Source organism: Piliocolobus tephrosceles, chromosome 12, assembly GCF_002776525.5.
Source record: "Piliocolobus tephrosceles isolate RC106 chromosome 12, ASM277652v3, whole genome shotgun sequence".
Lineage (NCBI taxonomy): Eukaryota > Metazoa > Chordata > Mammalia > Primates > Cercopithecidae > Piliocolobus > Piliocolobus tephrosceles.
The window spans coordinates 29862729-29884535 of NC_045445.1; the positions used below are offsets into that span (position 1 = coordinate 29862729).

General features: G+C 35.9%; 1 protein-coding gene across 2 annotated transcripts in view; it reads left to right on the forward strand.

Moving 5' to 3' along the window:
• TENM1 (teneurin transmembrane protein 1) overlaps window positions 1–21807 on the forward strand; it is a 604771-nt gene that overhangs the window by 296246 nt on the left and 286718 nt on the right. For both annotated transcript variants that reach the window (XM_023198891.1, XM_023198892.1), the window contains exons 6-7: window positions 2020–2172; window positions 20828–21027. In XM_023198891.1, the coding sequence (XP_023054659.1) occupies window positions 2020–2172; window positions 20828–21027 (353 nt within the window). The remainder of the gene's footprint in view (window positions 1–2019; window positions 2173–20827; window positions 21028–21807) is intronic.

Here is a 21807-nt window from a genome sequence, read left to right on the forward strand (position 1 = left end):
TCAAAAAATAGAAATGCCTTTCTGTTGCCTAATAAGTTGAATCTAAATGTATAAGTGTGGCACTCAGTGTCCTCTGCAATATGGCTCCAATCTTCCTTTCTGGCCTTAACTTCCACTAGCACCAGCACATAGCTAAGCTCCAGTGAACCCCAGCAACTTCTTTTGCCTCAGATATATCATGTACTTTACAAAGTCATACTTTATTCAGCTCTGTCCCTTCTCCCTACCAATTGTTGTCACCTGTCAAAGCCCTACACATCCTTCAAGGTCTGTATCTACTCCCACTTCCTTCAAAAATTATTCTTGATCATCCCAACCTATTTTAATCTACTGTTCCTTTAAACCATTTCTTTTAAAGCAAAAGCTTCCTTTTTCCCAGATGGCAAATGTTACACATGTACATTGTAAAAAATATGGAAAACACAGAAATCATAAAGAAAAAAATAAAAATTCTCTGTAAGTTTCCCATGCTGTTAACATGTTGCTGTATATTCTTCCAAACCTTTTTTTCTCCAGACATGAACATGTGCACACATACACAAACACACACACTTCAGATCACACTATTTATAATGTTTAATAGCCTAATATTTTTCATTTGATACCTTATGGATATTTCCCATACCATTGCATGGTCTTCTGCAACATGATTTTTAGCAGCCACATAATCTTGTATTATTTACTATCTCATTGGTTGATTAATCTCCTCTTGATGAATATTTAGATTGATTATAACTTTCTAATATTATTTTCAGATGTTACAATAGACAGCATTGTACTTTGGCAACATTCATAGTTAATTCACAGAAATTAAATTGTTAACTCTGTCATGCGTGTCCGTGTGAAGAGACCACCAAACGGGCTTTGTGTGAGCAATAAAGCTTTTTAATCACCTGGGTGCAGGCGGGCTGAGTTCGAAAAGAGAGTCAGCAAAGGGAGATAAGGGTGGGGCCGTTTTATAGGATTTGGGTAGGTAAAGGAAAATTACAGTCAAAGGAGGGTTGTTCTCTGGTGGGCAGGAGTGGGGGTCACAAGGTGCTCAGTGGGGGAGCTTTTTGAGCCAGGATGAGCCAGGAAAAGGACTTGCACAAGGTAATGTCATCACTTAAGGCAAGGACCGGCCATTTTCACTTCTTTTGTGATGGAATGTCATCAGTTAAGGCAGGGCAGGGCATTTTCACTTCTTTTGTGATTCTTCAGTTACTTCAGGCCATCTGGGCGTATACGTGCAAGTCACAGGGGATGCGATGGCTTGGCTTGGGCTCAGAGGCCTGACAAGCTCAAAGGGTAAATCAGATTTTAAGTTCATTTGATAAATTGTGCCACATTGCCCTCCAAAAAAGGTCACTGTATTTTTATGCCCTCATCAGGAGTGTATGAGAGTGCCCATCTTCCTGCACAGTGACCAACACTGGGTACTTTTTAATCTTCTGATAGCAGTTTAAACCTATCTTATATCAATCATTCTGCATAATATTATTTTATCCTAGTATTACTACCAAATCCCACCCTAATAAGCATCTACATTTTAACAGCTGCAGCAACTATCATAGGGCTTTATGCATACTAGGCATTCAGGAAATATTTGCTGAACTGAATTGAATTAAAACCATAGAGAAGGTCTTCCATGTTCCCATGATAGTCTGTCCACCATTACTCTGTAACAGTTTCCATACGGAAACTAGTGTTACATGACTAAGGGAAATGGAAAACGAAAGGGTCACAGCAGAGAGAAGCTAAGTCTAATTGTACTACAGTTGATTCCAATTTCTAATCCTATCATTGGGATAGCTTTAGCCTCAAAATGTTAACAACAGCTACTTTAACAACTGGTAATACTTATATGTGTGTTGTAGCATTCAAGTAGCTACATGTATGATGTATAGGTATAAACTCCCAGTTGCTTGGCCTAACTAAAAGAAAACTGTTCGTAACATTTTTAGGTGCAAAGGGATACCTGGCTTGGAGATCTTGTCAGTGAGTCTGGAATAAATTAATGTATGACTTGTTCTCTTGCAGCGGTACATTTGTTCGGCCTGACTTGGCAGTTGCAGCCAGTTGAAGGAGAGCTGTATGCAAATGGAGTTAGCAAAGGGAACAGGGGGACCGAGTCCATGGACACTACTTACTCTCCAATTGGAGGAAAAGTTTCTGATAAATCCGAGAAAAAAGGTACAGTGATCAAAATGATTGATTGATTGTTGATTACTTTTCTTCTAATTTGGTCATTAGCACCGTAGCTGGGATGGTTTCACTTCACATTAAATTTTATGATCACTTGAAAGAAGTCCTCTACGTGGACAGAATAAATGCGTGTAAATATCTTGGGAAAGCAAAATTTCCCTGTCTCTAGTGCCTTGAGTATAAACCAATTAAACTTTTCAAATATGTTGGCAATTTTGAAAATAGATAAATATTTACAGAATGGAGACTTCAATACAATGGAAATTGCATTTCGCATATAACTACCCTGAAGCAACGTGGGACTTTGATTAAGTTCTCTGTGTCCAAGCCCAGCATTTATATATAACATTTTACAAAGGGTATATGGAAATTTCTTCTATTTGTAATATGAAAAAGCTTTTTCTGCTTAATGTAAAGGTGAATGCTTATGTCAAAGTTGGATAACATGATTTTTTTCTAGTTCGGGGACATGAATTCTTCCTAGTTGGGAGAAAGGAAAAAAAATCACTTTGAGTCCTGAACTTTTAAGTTTAACCAACGTGAGCTTGAACTACCTGACTTATTTATAATAAATGTCACAGTACCAGCACTCCCAACATCTTATTCACACTGAATGATCTTAGTCTTAATATACAAGCAGTGAAAATAGCTGGAAGTTTATATATTTATTGAAATAGGTTTCAGTACAGAGGGACTTGAGCCATGTAAAATTCCAGGAAGTCAATTTAAATAGTAGAAATTGAGAATAATATGTATAGTCAGCAATATCCTGGGTAATATTTGAGATCAAAAATAAATAAATGAATGAATGACCAAAACCTTACCTCCAAGAAACTTACAATTTTATGCAGGTGGTAACACAGTCTTATTTTGGTTCATTAGTTGCAACTAAGACATCATTTTTTAATGCAGTAGTTATTTGGGTTACTACTCTTCCCTTGTGTTTTTAATTCCTTTGGTGGCGGGGGGGGGGTTGTTTGTGGGTTTTGTTTCGTTTTGTTTTTGTTTGCTTTTGAAAAGGTAACTTTAATCCATGCTTCAGTAAAAATTAATGCTTAGGGTTCAGGAAAATATTATAGTTTGCTCTAGTTTTCAATTCATGATGCAGTTTGCTGTATGTTCTCATTTCAAAATACTTGTTTCTAGCCTGGAGTGACCTTTCCCAGCAGTTTCACTGTTGCTGCTGAGAGTGACTGAGGACAGTAGAGGGGTCAGAGGTGGCAGAGAAAAAAGTCTGCCACGCTTACTGCTCAGATTTTTCTTCCTTATCTCCCTTACCTGCTTTTTCTCCCTTACCTTCTCTTCTGCTATTTTATCCCCTTACATCTGAAGGTACAAGGGCTATCATTTGGTATTATCTACCTAGGGTTTCTTGCCATTCACACTAAAAATCAGAATTTATCTGTCTGAGGAAAACGAAACATGCAAGACAGCAGGTCATCACATAGTTGTCATTATAGTATATTTGATTTTATATTCTAATTCAGACCTCTTTTGATTCCTTTCCATAAAGTAAGTTGATGATGATGGTTAAAATTAATTTAAAATTACCACGTGTGAAGAATTGTTCCAGACACTTTACATGGATTATATCATGAAGGTCACATTATGGTCCCCGTTGTCCAAATGAGAAACAGAGGCACAGAGAGGTTAAGTAACTTGCCCAGTGTCACAGAGCTAGTAACTGGTGGTCTGATTCCAGAGTCCAATCTCTTAACTTCTATACTGTACTAAAATCCTTATATGGAACATCTGTGAAGACCACAAAAAACTTTTTACACAATGAAAGCAAAGCCCCAGAGTCTATTCATGATAGGTTTTAGAGAAATTCTACTCACCTATATTTTTAATGTGTTGTAACAAGTTTCATAAGTGAAAAATGCTTTAAATTTCTGCTCAATTATAACAACGAACAGAGCAAACTGACTTCAATTAAATACTTTATTAAGAAAAATCATTATGGGTTGATGCCTCATACACCAAGTTGTTAGCTTAACTTGACTTTTTATGGAAGCCTGAACAAAACCTTAACTATATCTGCACATCATGCTTTTGCTATATTAGGTCTTTACTGCATGTTACTTACCAAGTAAAAACATAGTTCCTTTTTTTAATGCCATATGTATACTAATCCAAACCTTTTAGAAGATGTAATACAGTAGAAGGATATTTTCAAATGTTCAGTTGTATCCTTTCATGATTTTCTACATAAGACACATCCCATAAATACAGCTCTAGAAGCGTATCTTGATACTGTATGCACTAAAATATGAAACTGACAACCAGACCATTCTTTTTAAATTTTTTTCTCTACTCTCCTAGAAGATTGGGCATTATAGCACTGTGGTTAAAAGCCTGGATTCTGGAGTCAGAGTGACCTGGCTTGAAATACTAACTGTGCCATCATTATCTCTCCAACCTCAAGTAATTGACACAACCTCGCCCAGCCAGTGCCCTCATCTGTAACATAAGGGTGATAATAATAGTACCTGTCTCATATGGTCATAGTAAGGAGTTAATTAAACAATTGATATAAAGCATATAGCACAGTCCCTGACACATTGCTTAATTTAGCAGCAGTTACTATTGGACCAAAAGATTGGAAAATCGCCTTGAGGTTTTTGAACTTCATTGACATTCTGTTAGGTGCTATAGAACCTGCTTTCAAACCAGTATGAACTTTGCAGTGAATGATGACCTTCTAGAGATTGAAATATTTTCTCTCTTTAAAGTTTGGTCTCTACTTACCAATATAAAATCTATTATTTTAAAACTATTATCACTATCATCATCAGATAATGATGAATGACACTTTTTAAAGAAACATCAAATTCTACTGGAATTGGTTTCCCATTAACAGTTGTTATATATATATGTATATATATACATATATATATGTGTATATATACACACATACACACATTATATATACATACACATATATATGTGTGTATGTGTGTGTATATATATATATAAAACAAGAGTATTTGATTATAGATGTTTAGTATGCTAACACTCTAGAATTTCAATAAGTAGATATAAGTCACAACCACATGCTGTAATCTACCAGAAAAATTTTAGTTGTCATTATTAAATAAATATTTATAAAATTGAAAGTATTGTACCAAAATAGTCCCGCACTACATTAGAGGCTTACACACTAGTCATAACTTTTTTTTTTTTTTTTGAGATGGTGTCTCGCTCTGTCGCCCAGGTTAGAGTGCAATGGCACAATCTCGGCTCACTGCAACCTCTGCCTCCCAGGTTCAAGTGATTCTCCTGCCTCAGCCTCCCAAGTAGCTGGGACTACAGGTGCCCACCACCACACCCGGCTAATTTTTGGATTTTTAGTAGAGATGGGTTTTCACCATATTGGTCAGGCTGGTCTCAAACTCCTGACCTCAAGTGATCCACCTGCCTCGGCCTTCCAAAGTGCTGGGATTACAGATGTGAGCCACTGTGCCTGGCCTATAACTATTTAACCAGTAAACATTATGTAACAACTGCTTTAAACAGAGCAGAGGACATGAGCAAATAAAAGACTTTATTCCTAGACCTGAGTTATGTAATGTCTGTAAATAAAATTAAAAATAACTACCCCACATAATTTATCAACAAATTAGAACGTTACAATCTTAAAGATTATCAAATCCAATATCCTTATTTAGAAATGAAGAAAATTAGGTCCAGAAAAGTTGAGATCACATAGAAAGAGCTGGGATTAGAAGAGAAGGTGCTGAGTTTCGCGTTTTGTATTTTTCACCTGTTATTGTAATAGTATAAGATAAACTAAATATATAAATTTCTGAAAAGGTTTTCAATAAGGAAGTATCACAGAGAAAAACTGAACAAGTAAAGAAATTGATTTTATTCAGGCTATTGCAATAGGGAGATTTTGTCTTGGTCTTATATAGGCAGGGGTAGATGGGTTACATGTGAGATGATTTACTGGTGGGATCGTGTTGCAATCAGGGGAAGTATCAGTTAGCTGAACAGGAAATGTGTATCTCTGTGTCTAGCTAGTTTCAGGGAAACAGACAGTTCTAATCTCAACTGATTATTTATGAGACAAAGAACGGGAGATTGGAGGGTCTGTATATGGCCTTTCAGTGGGTTCAGGCAATAGGGGAAAAGTCTGTGTTTGGTCTTTTCAGGGGTGTAATTATAGATGCGTCTTAGGGAAATCATGGGAAAGAAGGGACAGAGAGTTTTATCTTAAGTAATTTAGGAAAGGGTGTTTTGTATGTGTTTGTTTGGGCTTTTGTTTGTTTGTTGTCGATGTTATTGTTTTTTTGCATAAGTCATTTCCCAGGACACAAAAAAGTGGGAGAATTTCCGAAAACAAAAGGTTGGGGAATTTCTTAAGCAAAATTGTTTTCCGGGAGCATTAGGGCTCAGGTAAAGTCGTGTATTGTCAGTAGCAATATAAATGAAGACGAAATTTATTGGGTAGTCGAGGATACTGAATTCCTGCAGGTTGAATGCCAAAATAGAACACTGGGAACAAAGAAGGATGGGTGGGGAAAGAGAGAACTAAAGAATACTAAAAGCAGTCTTTGTCTCCATTACAATTTTGCAAAAGCCTGGCCTTCGGGGAAAGTGGCATTTCTTTTAAATTCATCCTGCACGATCTATCTCCACAAAGTTGGAAAAAAATGACATTTTTCTAGTCAGTGTCTGCTGAATATACGACCATGTAAACAAAATACAGCTGATTGATATGACACAATTTATAGCCTGTCGTGAAGATGCTTGAGCCAAGACCTAATAGTAACTAGAGCCTCACCTTTCCAGGCTCCAGTTTCTCATCTGAAAAATAAGGGAATTGGCTTTCAACCCTTTCTAGGGGCAGAAAAGAGGTGGGGCTAGTGGGCAAAGAAAACCTTTTTACAAATTAAATCTTACCCAGAAATTACAAATTTAAATAAAAAACAGATAAAAGCCAAGTTTCTCCAGATACAGCGAGGGAAGGGGGCAGATTCCTGGCAAAACTCCCATTCCCTTCCTCTTTGCTTTATTTGCCCTCTATTCTCTGAGCAGCTGCTAAAGCTTTGACAAAACACAAGGCTGACTTAGCTCTAAGATCCCTTTCAGCTGTACACACTATGAGTTAGTTAATTCAAATTCTGCAGTTAAGGAAGAATAATGAGCCAATACAAGTAAAAGTGGACCTATTTTTACAAAAGGGATATACTCCAGGAAAAGAGGTTGAAATGTATGTCTATAAAGTTTGTAAACCACATTTGCTATTTAAAGTACTTGCAGAGAATTCCGTTGTAATTCAAACAATTAATTCCCAGTTTCCTACCTTATAAGTTTGGAGTTTTGACATGTATATAACACTAACAGCTTGCACTTCGCATTTACAATTGTAAAATACTTTAATGTCTTTTATTCACATAATAATTTTATTCTGTGGCAGCTATTGTTACCCTTTCTTTCTTTCTTTCTTTCTTTCTTTTCTTTTCTCTCTTCTCTTCTCTTCTCTTCTCTTCTCTTCTCTTCTCTTCTCTTCTCTTCTCTTCTTTTTGATGGAGTTTTGCTCTTGTTGCTCAGGCTGGAGTGCAATGGCACAATCTCGGCTCACTGCAACTTCCGCCTCCCGGGTTCAAGCAATTCTCTTGCCTCAGCCTCCCTAGTAGCTGGGATTAGAGGCATGCACCACCACGCCAGGCTAATTTTTTTTTTTTTTTTTTTTTTTTTTTTAGTAGAGACAGGGTTTGTCCATGTTGGTCAGGCTGGTCTCGAACTCCCAACCTCCGGTGATCTACCTGCCTCGGCCTCCCAAAGTGCTGGGATTGCAAGCATGAGCCGCCACGCCCAGCCGTGTTACCCATATTTTATAGTTGAAAAGAAAACACAAGAAAGTTATGTGACTTGCCTTGCACAATAGGCAATCGACATAACTAAAGACAGAGCTGAGATCGTGATCCAGTTTCTCTTTACTGTTAGCTCAGCACCCTTGCTTGGGCTTTTTCTTTCGTTTTTCAAAAAAATTCCTTTCTCAAAGCCAGTTTGTTTAAATAATGGCTATCTTGATTAAAAATCTCAATGCATACAGTTCAAATACTGTACTCTTCCTTAAGAGTACTTGGCAAATCTTATATTTTACATCTAAGATCTCCTTTCAGCGAGCATTCTCCCTCCTCCACAAAGCAAAAGATACACACACAAACACACACATACCACAAGTACTCTTGGGAACTGAAAACTAAATGGCAGTGCAAAATGTACCGTTTATAGCCACCTTTCATTGTGAACCTATCCAGAAGAGGGGTGTGTGTGTGTGTGTGTGTGTGTGTGTGTGTGTGTGTGTTGCTTTTTTTTTTTTCTTTATCTGAGGCATAAATGCCTTGGAACATTTTATACGATGACAATTGTGGACCTGAAATAACAGGTTAAATTTTAATTTACTTAAGGTTTTGCAGATGTTTATTTGACAGACCCAGTCAGTAGATAAAGATTCATTATGTGGTACCAAACTAAAAAACTGCACCAACCCCACCCAGGTAATCATTGTGCATTCAGATGGAATGCAGTCCTGCAGTATAATTCTGTGGTTCTGCAATATTGGTTCATAGGACGTGAGGACATTGGGCAGCCCTCTGAGTCAACCCATAGTTTCAGTATCTTTTACTTAAAGGATATTAGAGCCCAAGACATTGAGGTAGAATTGGGAATAATTCATATAAGTACAATAAACCACATGAATAAAATAGAAGTAATGCACTAACAAAGACAACATTGTTGGGAGTGTAACAGTATTATTTTTAAAGATTGATGGCAAATTACAGTAAATGTTTCCTATAATGCTATATAGATGTTTCCCTAACATAAGGCTTCAGAGGGCCCAGCTAGAGTGCTGCAGCTTCTTTTCAACTATATTAAATCACTTTATCAATATACTTCAGTTTTAACAAAAGCTTTCCTAAAGCATACTGGAGACTTGACTTCTAAAACAGATTTATGGAAAGGGTTTCCTATGCTGAAAGACAAACTTATTTATTGTATAAAAAATCACGTTAAATGTCCTTGGTCATATATGTTTAGTGTTTCATTCTTGTTTCATTTTGATCCTCATTTTACTTAAAAAAAAAAAAAAAAAAACTAATACACACCTTTCCTGTGATGCAATAAGAAATAGGTCTGTCTTGTGGTCCCTCTAGTCTAACAGTTTGCATCTGGCAGGGTCACTAAGTGGTATGCTATAGAATGCCATGTTTATCCTCCTGGACTAGTCCTATCAAAGCTAAGGGATCTTCCCATAACATTTTTACAACATTTTATTTTTGTGGAGGAGCTAGTCCATTGTAGAAGTTTATCAGCCATGCATATATTTAATTCTGTTGTATCCATTTGTATCTTTGAACCTGTATTACTTTTAAAGGAAGTTTAAACATTTACTAGCTTTTTTTGTGGAGTCCAATGTAATTCTAGTTACTTGAAGTTTACTTTTGAATATGAAGTTTTAGAGTTCCAGAATTTAGTGCACAAATCTGCATTTTTCCTGCATGGAACTTTTGTAATCTCCTAGATGATAATCACATATTCTTTTTTAGCCTCCACATGTTTATTATTAAGAGTCCTTGTGTTTGCTTCTGTATTCTTCTTGTAGCTTCCATTTTTCCCTTAGTCATTTTAATGGTCATTTTCTATTTTCACTATAATTATACTGAAAGTGTCAGCCACAATTATACACAGATACCATCTTCTCTTCTTGGTTCTAGGTGAGGGAAAAATAACAGTTAAAAAGTTGAGTTGAAAGAGAAACCATACCTGACCACCTCAAATGCTCCATTGAACTAATAACAATGGAAGAAAAATGAAATTCTTAGTATTCAGAAACACAGAAGTTCATACTTTTTAATCCTGTATCAGCCAAGCTGCTACTTTAACTGTACTAAGTACTGTGGAAAGCTGACAAATAAAGCAGAAGACATAGTGCTTGCCCTTGAGCAGATTCCCATTACATAGGACAGCTGGAAGAAACATGCATACAAACACATACAATACAAACAACATGCAACAAACTGTTGTACAGAAATAAAAATAAGATGGTTAGGTGATTAACAGGCTTAAAAGGAAGAAGATGAAAATATGACTGTTTTTGGAGAAGTAGTTTGAGCCAGACCTTGGAAAACAAGAAAAATCACTCCTAGTGATCTTGAGGAGTACATATTTAGGAGAATGGAATTATCGAGTGGTAAGGGGGAAATGCAGATGGTAATAGCCTAGGTGGTAAGTGGATAATGAAACAATAGCACGGTTGATAGAAACAGTTCAACAAGGAAAGGAAGGAGATAAACAGTATGATAATTAGACAAAAGGGCAGTTGGGTCATGTTATTCCTTTTTTTTTTTTTTTTTTTTTTTTACAAATTTTTCAAAAGAAGAGAGACATTATTATTATTATTATTATTATTATTATTATTATTATTGAGATGAAGTCTCACCCTGTAGCCCAGGCTGGAGTGCAATGGCGCAATCTTGGCTCACTGCAACCTCCACCTCCCGGGTTCAAGCGATTCTCCTGCCTCAGCCTCCCCAGTAGCTGGGATTACAGGCGCGTGCCACCATGCCTGGCTAAGTTTTATATCTTCAGTAGAGATGGGGTTTCACCATGTTGGCCAGGCTAGTCTCAAACTCCTGACCTTGTGATCCGCCCGTCTCAGCTTCCCAAAGTGCTGGGATTACAGGCGTGAGCCACTGCAAGAGACTTGTGTTTGTTTGAAGACAAAGAATGAGGAGCCAATAGAGAGGGAGACACCGAGTAGGAGTAAGAAAGAAGATTGTGAAGGGACCAAAGTCCCAGCGTAAGCAGGAGAGAAGAGGAGGGAGGAGCCTTAGAGATAAACTGGGACATCAAATTGGATGGCATACTGAGTATGAAAGAGGCATTTTGATATTTTAGAAATAAGAGATAGGAGCTGAAAAAGAGGACACAGTAAGTGTGGTGGCATCTATTAATATTATTAGTACTCTCTGCCATGAGTTTTGTCTGTGAGAAGTTTTAATTCATGTAACTGAAGATTCATGCCTAAAAGGTAGAAATCAAAGGCTATAGCAATATGGCAAGTTATGAGCACTGGTGCCTATGCTTCTCTTTCTGGAGGCCTAGTACAAGATGTGCCATTCCCTCATTATTCTCAACTATGTCATGGGTAGTTCATCATATAATTGTTTTTATTAAATGACCAATAAGTGGTTGTTGAAAATTTAAACAGATGTGAATGTTCTATCCTCTGGGGACTTATATTGTAAAATAAAGGAGAGGGAACTGGATTAACTGAGCTATAATCAGCCATCCTGCCACCATCCAAAGTTAAGAAGGATGTGATCATGATAACTGATCTGTAATGGTATCTAGCATTGTATGAAATATAGAAAATGGGCATCCCTGATGTGTACTACCAATCACACATTCTAAAATACTGGCCAGGGGATAGTTCTGCTTCTAGGTAGTAGGTAACATTCTAAAACGACTTGGAAATACATCAGAACTCTTATGACGGTACATGATGTTTTGTGTGTATATGCTATGCCAATTCACACTGTCTAATTGTAGTTTTGTGACAGTTTTATTGAGATATAGTTTATATAGCATAATGTAATTGTGCACTAATTTAAAGTGCACAATTCAGTGATCTTTAGCATATTCAGAGTTGTGTAGCAATTACCAATATTTAATTCTAGAACATTTTCATAACATCAGAAAGAAACCTCGTAGGCATTGGCTGTCACTCCATATCCCCACCTCCCTGCAACCCCTGGCAACCACTGATCTACTGTTTGTCTCTATAGATTTGCCTATTTCTACATTTCATATAGAATCATATAATATGCAGCAATGTATCAATACTTCATTTTTATGGCTGAACAATATTCCATAATATGGGTATACAAAAATTTTGTTTATCCATTCATTAGTTGATAGATCTTTTGTGGATTTTCACTTTTGGGCTATTGTGAATAATGATTCTATGAACATTCATGTGTAAGGTTTTATTAGAAAACCTATTTTTAATTCTTTGGAGTATACACCAAGTTGTGAAATGACAGGGTCATATGGTAATTCTGTGTTTAACATTTTATGTTTAACAGTTCTTCAACTGATGAACTGCTTTCCAAAGCAGCTGCACCATTTTACATTCCCACCAGCAATGTATGAGAATACCAGTTCTCCACATCCTTATACTTGTTATTGTCTGTTGTTTTTATTTTAGCCATCCTAATGGGTGTAAAGTGGTATCTCATTGTGGTTTTTATTTACATGTCCCTGATGACTAATGATGTTAAGCTTCATTTACTGTTCTTATTGGTCATTAGTCTGTCTTCTTTGGAGAAATGTCTATTCAGATCATTTGCTCTTTTTTCAATTATTTAACTTTTTATTGTTGAGTTGTAAGCCTCCTTAATATACCATAGATACAAGCCCCTTATCCAATATATCATTTGCAAATGTTTTCTCCCATTCTGTGGGCTGCTTTTCCACTTTCTTGATAGTGTTTTTTGAAGCACAGAAGTTTTTATTTTTGATGAAATCCAATTTATGTATTTTTTTCTTTGTTATTCGTGCTTTGATGTCATGTCTAAGAAACTACTGACAAATCCAAGGTGATAAAGATTTATGCCCGTATTTTCATTTGAGAATTGTACAGCGTTAGCCCTTACATTTAGGCATTTGATCCATTTTGAGTTGTTTTTTGTATATGGTATGAGGAAGGGGGTCATGTTTATTCTTATGCATGTGGATACCCAGTTGTTCCAGTATCATTTGTTGAAAGTATTATTCTTTCCCCCATTGAATTGTCTTGGTGACCTTGAAAATCAGTTGAGCATAAATGTGAGGTTTCATTTCTAGATTCTCAATTGTATTCCATTGATCTGTATATCTATCCTAATGCCAGTACTCTTTATCTTGATTAGTGTAGGTTTGTAATCAGTTTTGAAATCCGGAAGTGTGAGGCCTCCAAATTTTTTCTTTTTAAAGATTGTTTTAGTTATTCTGGGTCCCTTGCATTTCCATATTAATTTTAGCATCACCTTGTCTGTTTCTGAAAAAATAAATGAGAGTTGGAATTATGACAGGGATTGCATTGAATCTGTAAATCAATTTGGGAAGTACTGACATCTTAACAATAATAAGTCTTTTGCTCCATGAACATAGGATATCTTTCCATTTATTTAGCAAATCTTTAATTTATTTCAATTATGTCTTGTAGTTTCTCAGTATACAAGTCTCACAGTTTCTTTTATTGAATTATTCCTAAGTATTTTATTCTTTTTAACGATATTATAAATTCACATTCTCTTCTTAATTTCATTTTGGAGTTTTCATTGCATATAGTCTTATTAATTCATAAATCTTTGAATTTTTTACAATTGGCAATATTTTCTTTCAAGAGATATTTTATTCCACCTTGACCCATAAGTCTGAGTAAATGTTTGAATATGTAACAATTTGATGATACGTTTGTGCTTTATATCAATTTCAGTTTTCACCAATACAATTCAAAGTAATTGGCTACTTCATGTACCTATTCATAATCCATACACAGAAACTTCTACAAACATAATTTGTATTACACCGTGTGAGATTGTATAGCAAGTCACAAGAGCCTTCTTAAGTTTGGAAACTCATTTTTCTGAAAGCTACCTAATGGTCAATAGACCACACCAGAAGAACCGTGAAACTTTAGGTTTTTGGGAATGTGGAAGTTTTTACAACACAATTTAAAGAAATCCTTCTAAATAGATAATTATGTCTTTTAAATGATATATCTTCAAAAACAGATACACAGAGTCAAAATGCAACTCAAAATAAGTCCTTTAATTAAGGATAAGATTTTATCAATGCCATTTTACTTCTACCTGAGACAATATAAGCAATACTAAATAAGCTACTGTACTGGTATCTGTAGTCTTTTGGTGTTTGGACGTAATTGTTTACACTTATACAAGTAATGTATTTCTCAACTGTAAGATTAGTTAATTAACTTTTCTACACAGTGAGCTATAAGTGTCATATCAGAGGATTTTATTTATAAACATATTTTATTCACAGTTAATTGCCAAGGCCTATGTATGTAAATAGTTATAATTCTTCCTCTCACCAGTAAATTCTTGACATCTACTTACTGGACATTTAATAAAAACAATTATAAGATGACCTACCTATCACATAGTTGAGAGTAATAAAAAAGTTGTATATTTTGACCAAAATGTCAAATATACTATCAAAATTACTATCAAGAAATAATTATCAACATTACTAATTTATTAATTCATCCAAGCATTATTTACCAAGTTCCAACTAGGCACAAGGTTTATTCTTCCTTTTGTTTTTCTCTTGACTACTTTTGGGTAATATAATGGATACAAGAAACATGTGTAATCCATAATCCAGAAAATCTACCCCTGAAAAATTGAGAGTTGAATACATATTTTTCTTCAATAGTTCCCATAAGGAAAATTACATTAAGCTACATAGAAGGAAACAGTTGCTTTCCACTTACCTTTTAGATGGCTTTTGCTATACCCCTTTGATCTCTTTACAGCCGTTTAATCATAGGGAAGAGGTTAGTTCCACCTCCCATTTTGCTCCAAGCACTGCTAATCTAAATTTGCAAAGACTTATTACTGTTAAACAAATATTATATTTAAAGGAACATAAAGAGGATGATACTTATATCATGAGACAGATACTAGGTCTAATTTGACTGAAAGACACACCAATGTCTTTTAAAGATTTTGAACATGTTATAGTGTGAAGTAAAGGACAAATATGCTCTTAATGCATATTTTTCTTCTCTTTGGACAACATAGATTAGTTACTTTATAAAACTTGCAAATGTCTTTAGAATGCAATTCAGATTGCTTTTATGGGCTATACCATAGCCTCTAACTTGGTCATTTTTACCTTAAAACTTAATGGTGGAATATTTTTAATGACCATGTTTCAGTATCTTCTACCAATATTCAACAAAGTTTTGCATAGGATCATTGAATGTACCATGTCTAGCTATATTAAATAGAAAAAGTAAGTACACACAAATGTGCAGAATATAGTTATTTACCTCCTATTTTATTTTATTTTTTTATTTTATTATTATTATTATACTTTAAGTTCTAGGGTACATGTGCACAATGTGCAGGTTTCTTACATATGTATACTTGTGCCATGTTGGTGTGCTGCACCCATCAACTCGTCAGCACCCATCAACTCGTCATTTACATCAGGTATAACTCCCAATGCAATCCCTCCCTCCTCCCTCCTCCCCATGATGGGCCCCGGTGTGTGATGTTCCCCTTCCCGAGACCAAGTAATCTCATTGTTCAGTTCCCACCTATGAGTGAGAACATGCAGTGTTTGGTTTTCTCTTCTTGTGATAGTTTGCTAAGAATGATGGTTTCCAGCTGCATCCATGTCCCTACAAAGGACACAAACTCATCCTTTTTTATGGCTGCATAGTATTCCATGGTGTATATGTGCCACGTTTTCTGAATCCAGTCTGTCACTGATGGACATTTGGGTTGATTCCAAGTCTTTGCTATTGTGAATAGTGCCGCAATAAACATACATGTGCATGTGTCTTTATAGCAGCATGATTTATGATCCTTTGGGTATATACCCAGTAATGGGATGGCTGGGTCATATGGTACATCTAGTTCTAGATCCTTGAGGAATTGCCATACTGTTTTCCATAATGGTTGAACTAGTTTACAATCCCACCAACAGTGTAAAAGTGGTCCTATTTCTCCACATCCTCTCCAGCACCTATTGTTTCCTGACTTTTTAATGATTGCCATTCTAACTGGCATGAGATGGTATCTCATTGTGGTTTTGATTTGCATTTCTCTGATGGCCAGTGATGATGAGCATTTTTTCATGTGTCTGTTGCCTGTATGAATGTCTTCTTTTGAGAAATGTCTGTTCATATCCTTTGCCCACTTTTTGATGGGGTTGTTTGTTTTTTTCTTGTAAATTTGTTTGAGTTCTTTGTAGGTTCTGGATATTAGCCCTTTGTCAGATGAGTAGATTGCAAAAATTTTCTCCTGTTCTGTAGGTTGCCTGTTCACTCTGAGGGTAGTTTCTTTTGCTGTGCAGAAGCTCTTTAGTTTAATGAGATCCCATTTGTCAATTTTGGCTTTTGTTGCCGTTGCTTTTGGTGTTTTAGACATGAAGTCCTTGCCCATGCCTATGTCCTGAATGGTACTACCTAGGTTTTCTTCTAGGGTTTTTATGGTATTAGGTCTAACATTTAAGTCTCTAATCCATCTTGAATTAATCTTCGTATAAGGAGTAAGGAAAGGATCCAGTTTCAGCTCCTACTTATGGCTAGCCAATTTTCCCAACACCATTTATTAAATAGGGAATCCTTTCCGCATTTCTTGTTTTTGTCAGGTTTGTCAAAGATCAGATGGCTGTAGATGTGTGGTATTATTTCTGAGGACTCTGTTCTGTTCCATTGGTCTATATCTCTGTTTTGGTACCAGTACCATGCTGTTTTGGTTACTGTAGCCTTGTAGTATAGTTTGAAGTCAGGTAGCGTGATGCCTCCAGCTTTGTTCTTTTGGCTTAGGATTGTCTTGGCAATGCGGGCTCTTTTTTGGATCCATATGAACTTTAAAGCAGTTTTTTCCAATTCTGTGAAGAAACTCATTGGTAGTTTGATGGGGATGGCATTGAATCTATAAATAACCTTGGGCAGTATGGCCATTTTCACGATATTGATTCTTCCTATCCATGAGCATGGTATGTTCTTCCATTTGTTTGTGTCCTCTTTTATTTCACTGAGCAGTTACCTCCTGTTTTATAATGGACAATGTTATTAGTAATCATGTAATTAGTATTCAAGTGTGTGTCTGAGTCTAGATACAATGGAATCTTGATATAGGTGATACCGCCACTGCACACATTGTCTGTCACCAATTCCAGGCCCCCCCTTTTTTTTTTTCACGTTCCAAGCATCTTGACCTTTTCTTTTTGAACTAAGTTACTATCACTTAGTGTGCCCTCCTTCAACACAGCCCTATCTACCATTGGTTTTTCCTGCTCAGCAGTTGATGCCTGTGTTGCAACCTATAAAGAGAGTGTTTAGCTCAAACTAAATTGGTGGATATTGGTGAGACTGTGATAACTACAGTACTGCACAGCTTGATATCATCTGTGGCTCTCTGCATTTAATCTCAAATTTGTGCAAGGAAGTGTTTTATAACTGGAGAATATGGTCTTCCTAGGTTTTCCAATATGCTTTAGTAAAATAAGTGATTAAATGCCAATTAGAACAGGCATATTACCAAAAGAAAAAAGAAAAAACTGTACCTTGATACTGTATTCTATCTCTGCTGTTGACAATTTGCAAACAAAGGATCAGAGTCAGTGTTAAGTATGGCCAAATATATTCCCTTTACCTATATTAATACAGAATTTTTTGGAAAAAATATTTTTTTTAAAACTAGAGATGGGGTTTCATGATATTGGCCAGGCTGGTCTCAAACTCTTAACTTCAGGTTATCCACCCCCCTTGGCCTCCCAAAGTGCTGGGATTACAGGCATGAGCCACCGCGCCTGGCCTCAAAAAATACTATTTTGTATTGTTTTTCTACATTTAATTTCCTTCTCTTTAGTTTGCCCCCACCTTTTGGCTACATTAAGAAAAATAGTGAAATGATAAATGAATTCATAGTTATTATATTATAGTCTATAACAAATTTTGAGAGATGATAAAATGGAGCAAGCTATTTACTGGTGTAGATTGCTAACAGGGAGATATCTTCCTTTCCGATGCATGAAACTCTAAAAGGTAAGAGGCTGAGAAATTTTCCACCTGCAAGCTGTGAGAATGTCTCTTCTCTAATACCAAATTACCACAACTAGCTTGCTTTGTCTATTTTTATTTAAATTATAGTCCGCGTACTCATTCGTATGTTGTCATCTCTGTTCATCTACCTTGTCTTAGCTGTAATGAAGCTTTCAAGAGATAAGATCAATTTCTTTTAAAATTCTTTTCATAAATAACTTATGCATATGTACTCCAGATATATAGTAATGCTAATAACCAGAGAAGCCCAACAACACAACTTCCTGAGTTTCTTTTGATTTACTGAATAACATTTAAGTAGCTTCATTATGCAATATATGATGCTATAAAATGCAGAATAAAGAGATGGTGTAGTATTTGGTAAGGCTTGAATATAAAGGTTAATATCCATCAACCAGTTTTGTTCAGATTTTTAAAAAAAGACAATATCTATTCATTAAAGTCTATTCTTAGCACCTTTAAAACAGTGTTTGTTGAACTTAGAACATTTTGAATTATTTTATATTTATAATATTGTTTGCATAACCAAATGATGCATTTTAAGATTGATAAAAGCCCCTAATGAGGATAGCAGTTGAATAAACTGAACATTAACTTGAGAACAGAAGTGTCCACATAAACATGGTCTGTTAATTGTCTGGTCATTGAAGACATTGTCAGCTCTAGAACTTAAGAGTTAAATGTATAATCAACCCTTTGGGGCCAAATTTATTTGTCTCACATGGAAAAAGTAACTTTCAGTGAAAAATAAGGTCCTCAGTTGGTCATTTATCATTTCAAAGGACATATTTTATTATAAATGTCAATTCCACAAAATTATGTGTCCTGTAATACATAATTATGTACAAAATTGCATTTGAAATATATTATTAACAGTTAGCAGTGAACATTCTTAAAATAGTTATTACTCTTGGACTTAAAAAAGCAATAATTGGAGGTATTTTAGGGAGTTAAAAGCTACAAGACATTGGCCACTGAATAAAGCCACTGCAGGTGTGTTTCTTAATGGGCTGTTAACTTTATAATGGGTAAGCACAAAGGACAGAGACCATGTGTGTTTTTAAACTGTGTTTGGTCTGGAGAAGGAGTTGATGACTGAAAAAAAAAAAAATAGGGTGATGTGAAATGAGGCCAAGTTGAGCTTTCTCACCTGAGATGTAACCCTCCTTGCTTAAAATCAAGGAAAACTAATTCTTGCTCCTCCTCTTATATTCCTACCCTCCCCATTACCACAAAACAAAAGATTCCGTGAAAACACATATTAAACTAGCACATCAGAAATCATTAGAAAATATGACAATAAATAATAAAGCTCTGATTGCCCAAACTCAACATCCTCCCTCACAGACCAGCTCCTGTTTTTGCTATTAGCACTGTCTAAATCCCCCAACTCACAATCACAGGATTAGCTTTGACCCTCCGTTAGCCCCAACACTTAATGTTCTCTAGAGCTTTGCTTCTCAAGATGTGGGCTGTGGACCATGTGACATGGGCATCACTTGGGAACTTGTTAGAAATGTCTGACTTTGAACCTACTGAATCAGAATTTGTATTTTAAAACAACTGCCTTCTTGTATGCATTAAAGTTTGAGAATCTCTACTGCAGTATCTTCCTTAGCATTGTCTCTCATACCTTCTCCTTCTTTCCATTCACACGAAATTATTTTTCACTGAGATGTAGTTTTTCTATATGAGCTGTTTGGGCATACCCTAAATTTAGATCTTCGTGTCATTTCACCTGAATCACCCATAATTCCTATGTCATTCTTGTGTCCGTCTGCTCCAATTCATCCTACCTCTGCCTCAAGATTAGCCTTTCTAATGTACCCAAACCTCTTCCCTCTTCTTAAAAACCTTTAATGGCTTTCTATCCTTTATTAAATAAACCCTTTTGACTGGTCCTCTAGGCCCTAGACAACATGATTTCCTTCTTCCCTCCAGCCCTAACTCCAACTGCTCCTCTCTATAGACACATACCCTACACCTTAGCTTTACAGTTTCTTTCCTCTTTTTAGTTCAAGCCATCCTTTCCATGTGCACCACTCTTCCCAATAACTCTTTTGAAATCCTTGTCCTCCTCTAAGGTTCATCTTCAATGCCACTTCCTGTAGTAACTTTTTCTCATTCATCCATTTGTTCTTTGAGTACATATGTATCATCTATGTTCTTTGCCTACAGTTGCTTACATTGTTCTAGGTACTGGGAATAAACCAATGAATAAAACAGCCCTGTACAGTGCTTGTCCTCACAGAGCTTACATTCTATTGAGGCAAAATAGACAATAAACAATAAATACGTAAAATATGTAGTATGTTAGATGGTGATAAGTGCTAAGGAGAAATAAAAGAAGATAAAGAGGATAGAGACAGCTAAAGATGAGGAGTATCCTCCAACCAAATAACTTTCCCTCTTTCAAATACACAGAGCACTTATTTTTCTTTACAGTGAGGTTATATGTGCTTGTCCTATTTTCCCTGCTATTTTCAATGCTCCTTGAGAGCAACAACTGCCTCTTATTCATCTTTGTATCTCTTGCAGCTACCAAGACAGCACTCAGTAAATAATGGTTAAAAGGAGTGAAATTGATTGAAATAAATGCAATAGGATTTGAAGAGAAGGGAGAGACTGACATAGTGGGTGGTTGGGGAAGGCTCCTTAGAAGATATTTAATTTGGGCAATGCCTTGAAAGACAGATGGGGTGGGGAGGAAGAAAAAGCTGAGTAAGTTATTTTGATATATCTGTTCTTGAAAAGCTAAAAACCATTGCTTTATAAATTAAGATGAACATGGTTTGTAATTTTCTCTACCTTTAAAACTAGTGTTTCAGAAGGGACGGGCGATAGACACTGGAGAAGTTGACATTGGTGCACAGGTCATGCAGACCATTCCACCTGGTTTATTCTGGCGTTTCCAGATTACTATCCACCATCCGATATATCTGAAATTCAATATTTCTTTAGCCAAGGACTCTCTGCTGGGAATTTATGGCAGAAGAAATATTCCACCTACACATACTCAGGTATTTGATATTATAAGTATTTTCTTGAAACCTTTTCAAGGGTGATGGGTTGAACAGGGTTTGTGACTTGTGAAATATGTGGTTGTCAAAGGTAAGGACAGAAAAATATTTGTCATGAATAAACTTCCAGAATAATTACACTGAAACTAATGAAAAAAAAATGACATGGAGATTAAGGAATAATATTTAGCAGAGCAGATTCAGAAAAGAAAGTTTAAGACAATACCCTTTGAACTTGACTTCTGCTTCCTGGAACTGGCTGTTCATGAGCTTCCCAGACCTCTCATCTTGCTTAGCTTTACTGCCCACACTCCCTTCACTGATTTCATACACCTGTGTCCCCTTTTCCCAATGACAGAATGCACATTAATCAGAAATTAGTGAGAAATTAGTCAAAAAGTTAGGTTTTGTTTTACGGGTAGAAATTTTTCTTTACTATTGTTAATAACTTAAATGTGTAAAACTTCTATGATTTTTATAGCCCTTCCATAAACCTTCAACATCTCAGTTCTCTTATTTTCTTCTCCTTATTTTTTCCCCACATGAACCCATTCCAAGCACTACTTCATCTAAGAAGTAGCAAAAGTAATCAAACATCGGGGCTTGTTTTTTCCCCAACAGATATGACTATAGTTAAAACTTTACCTTCAGTTAGTCAAGAGATCATATTAAACAAAGAAACAAACTAAAAAAAAAACCTTACCTAATGGGCCAGAATAGAAAGGGAATTAGAATGCATTCAAATGTGACTCAAAAAATAAACGTTCAAGGAACCATGTG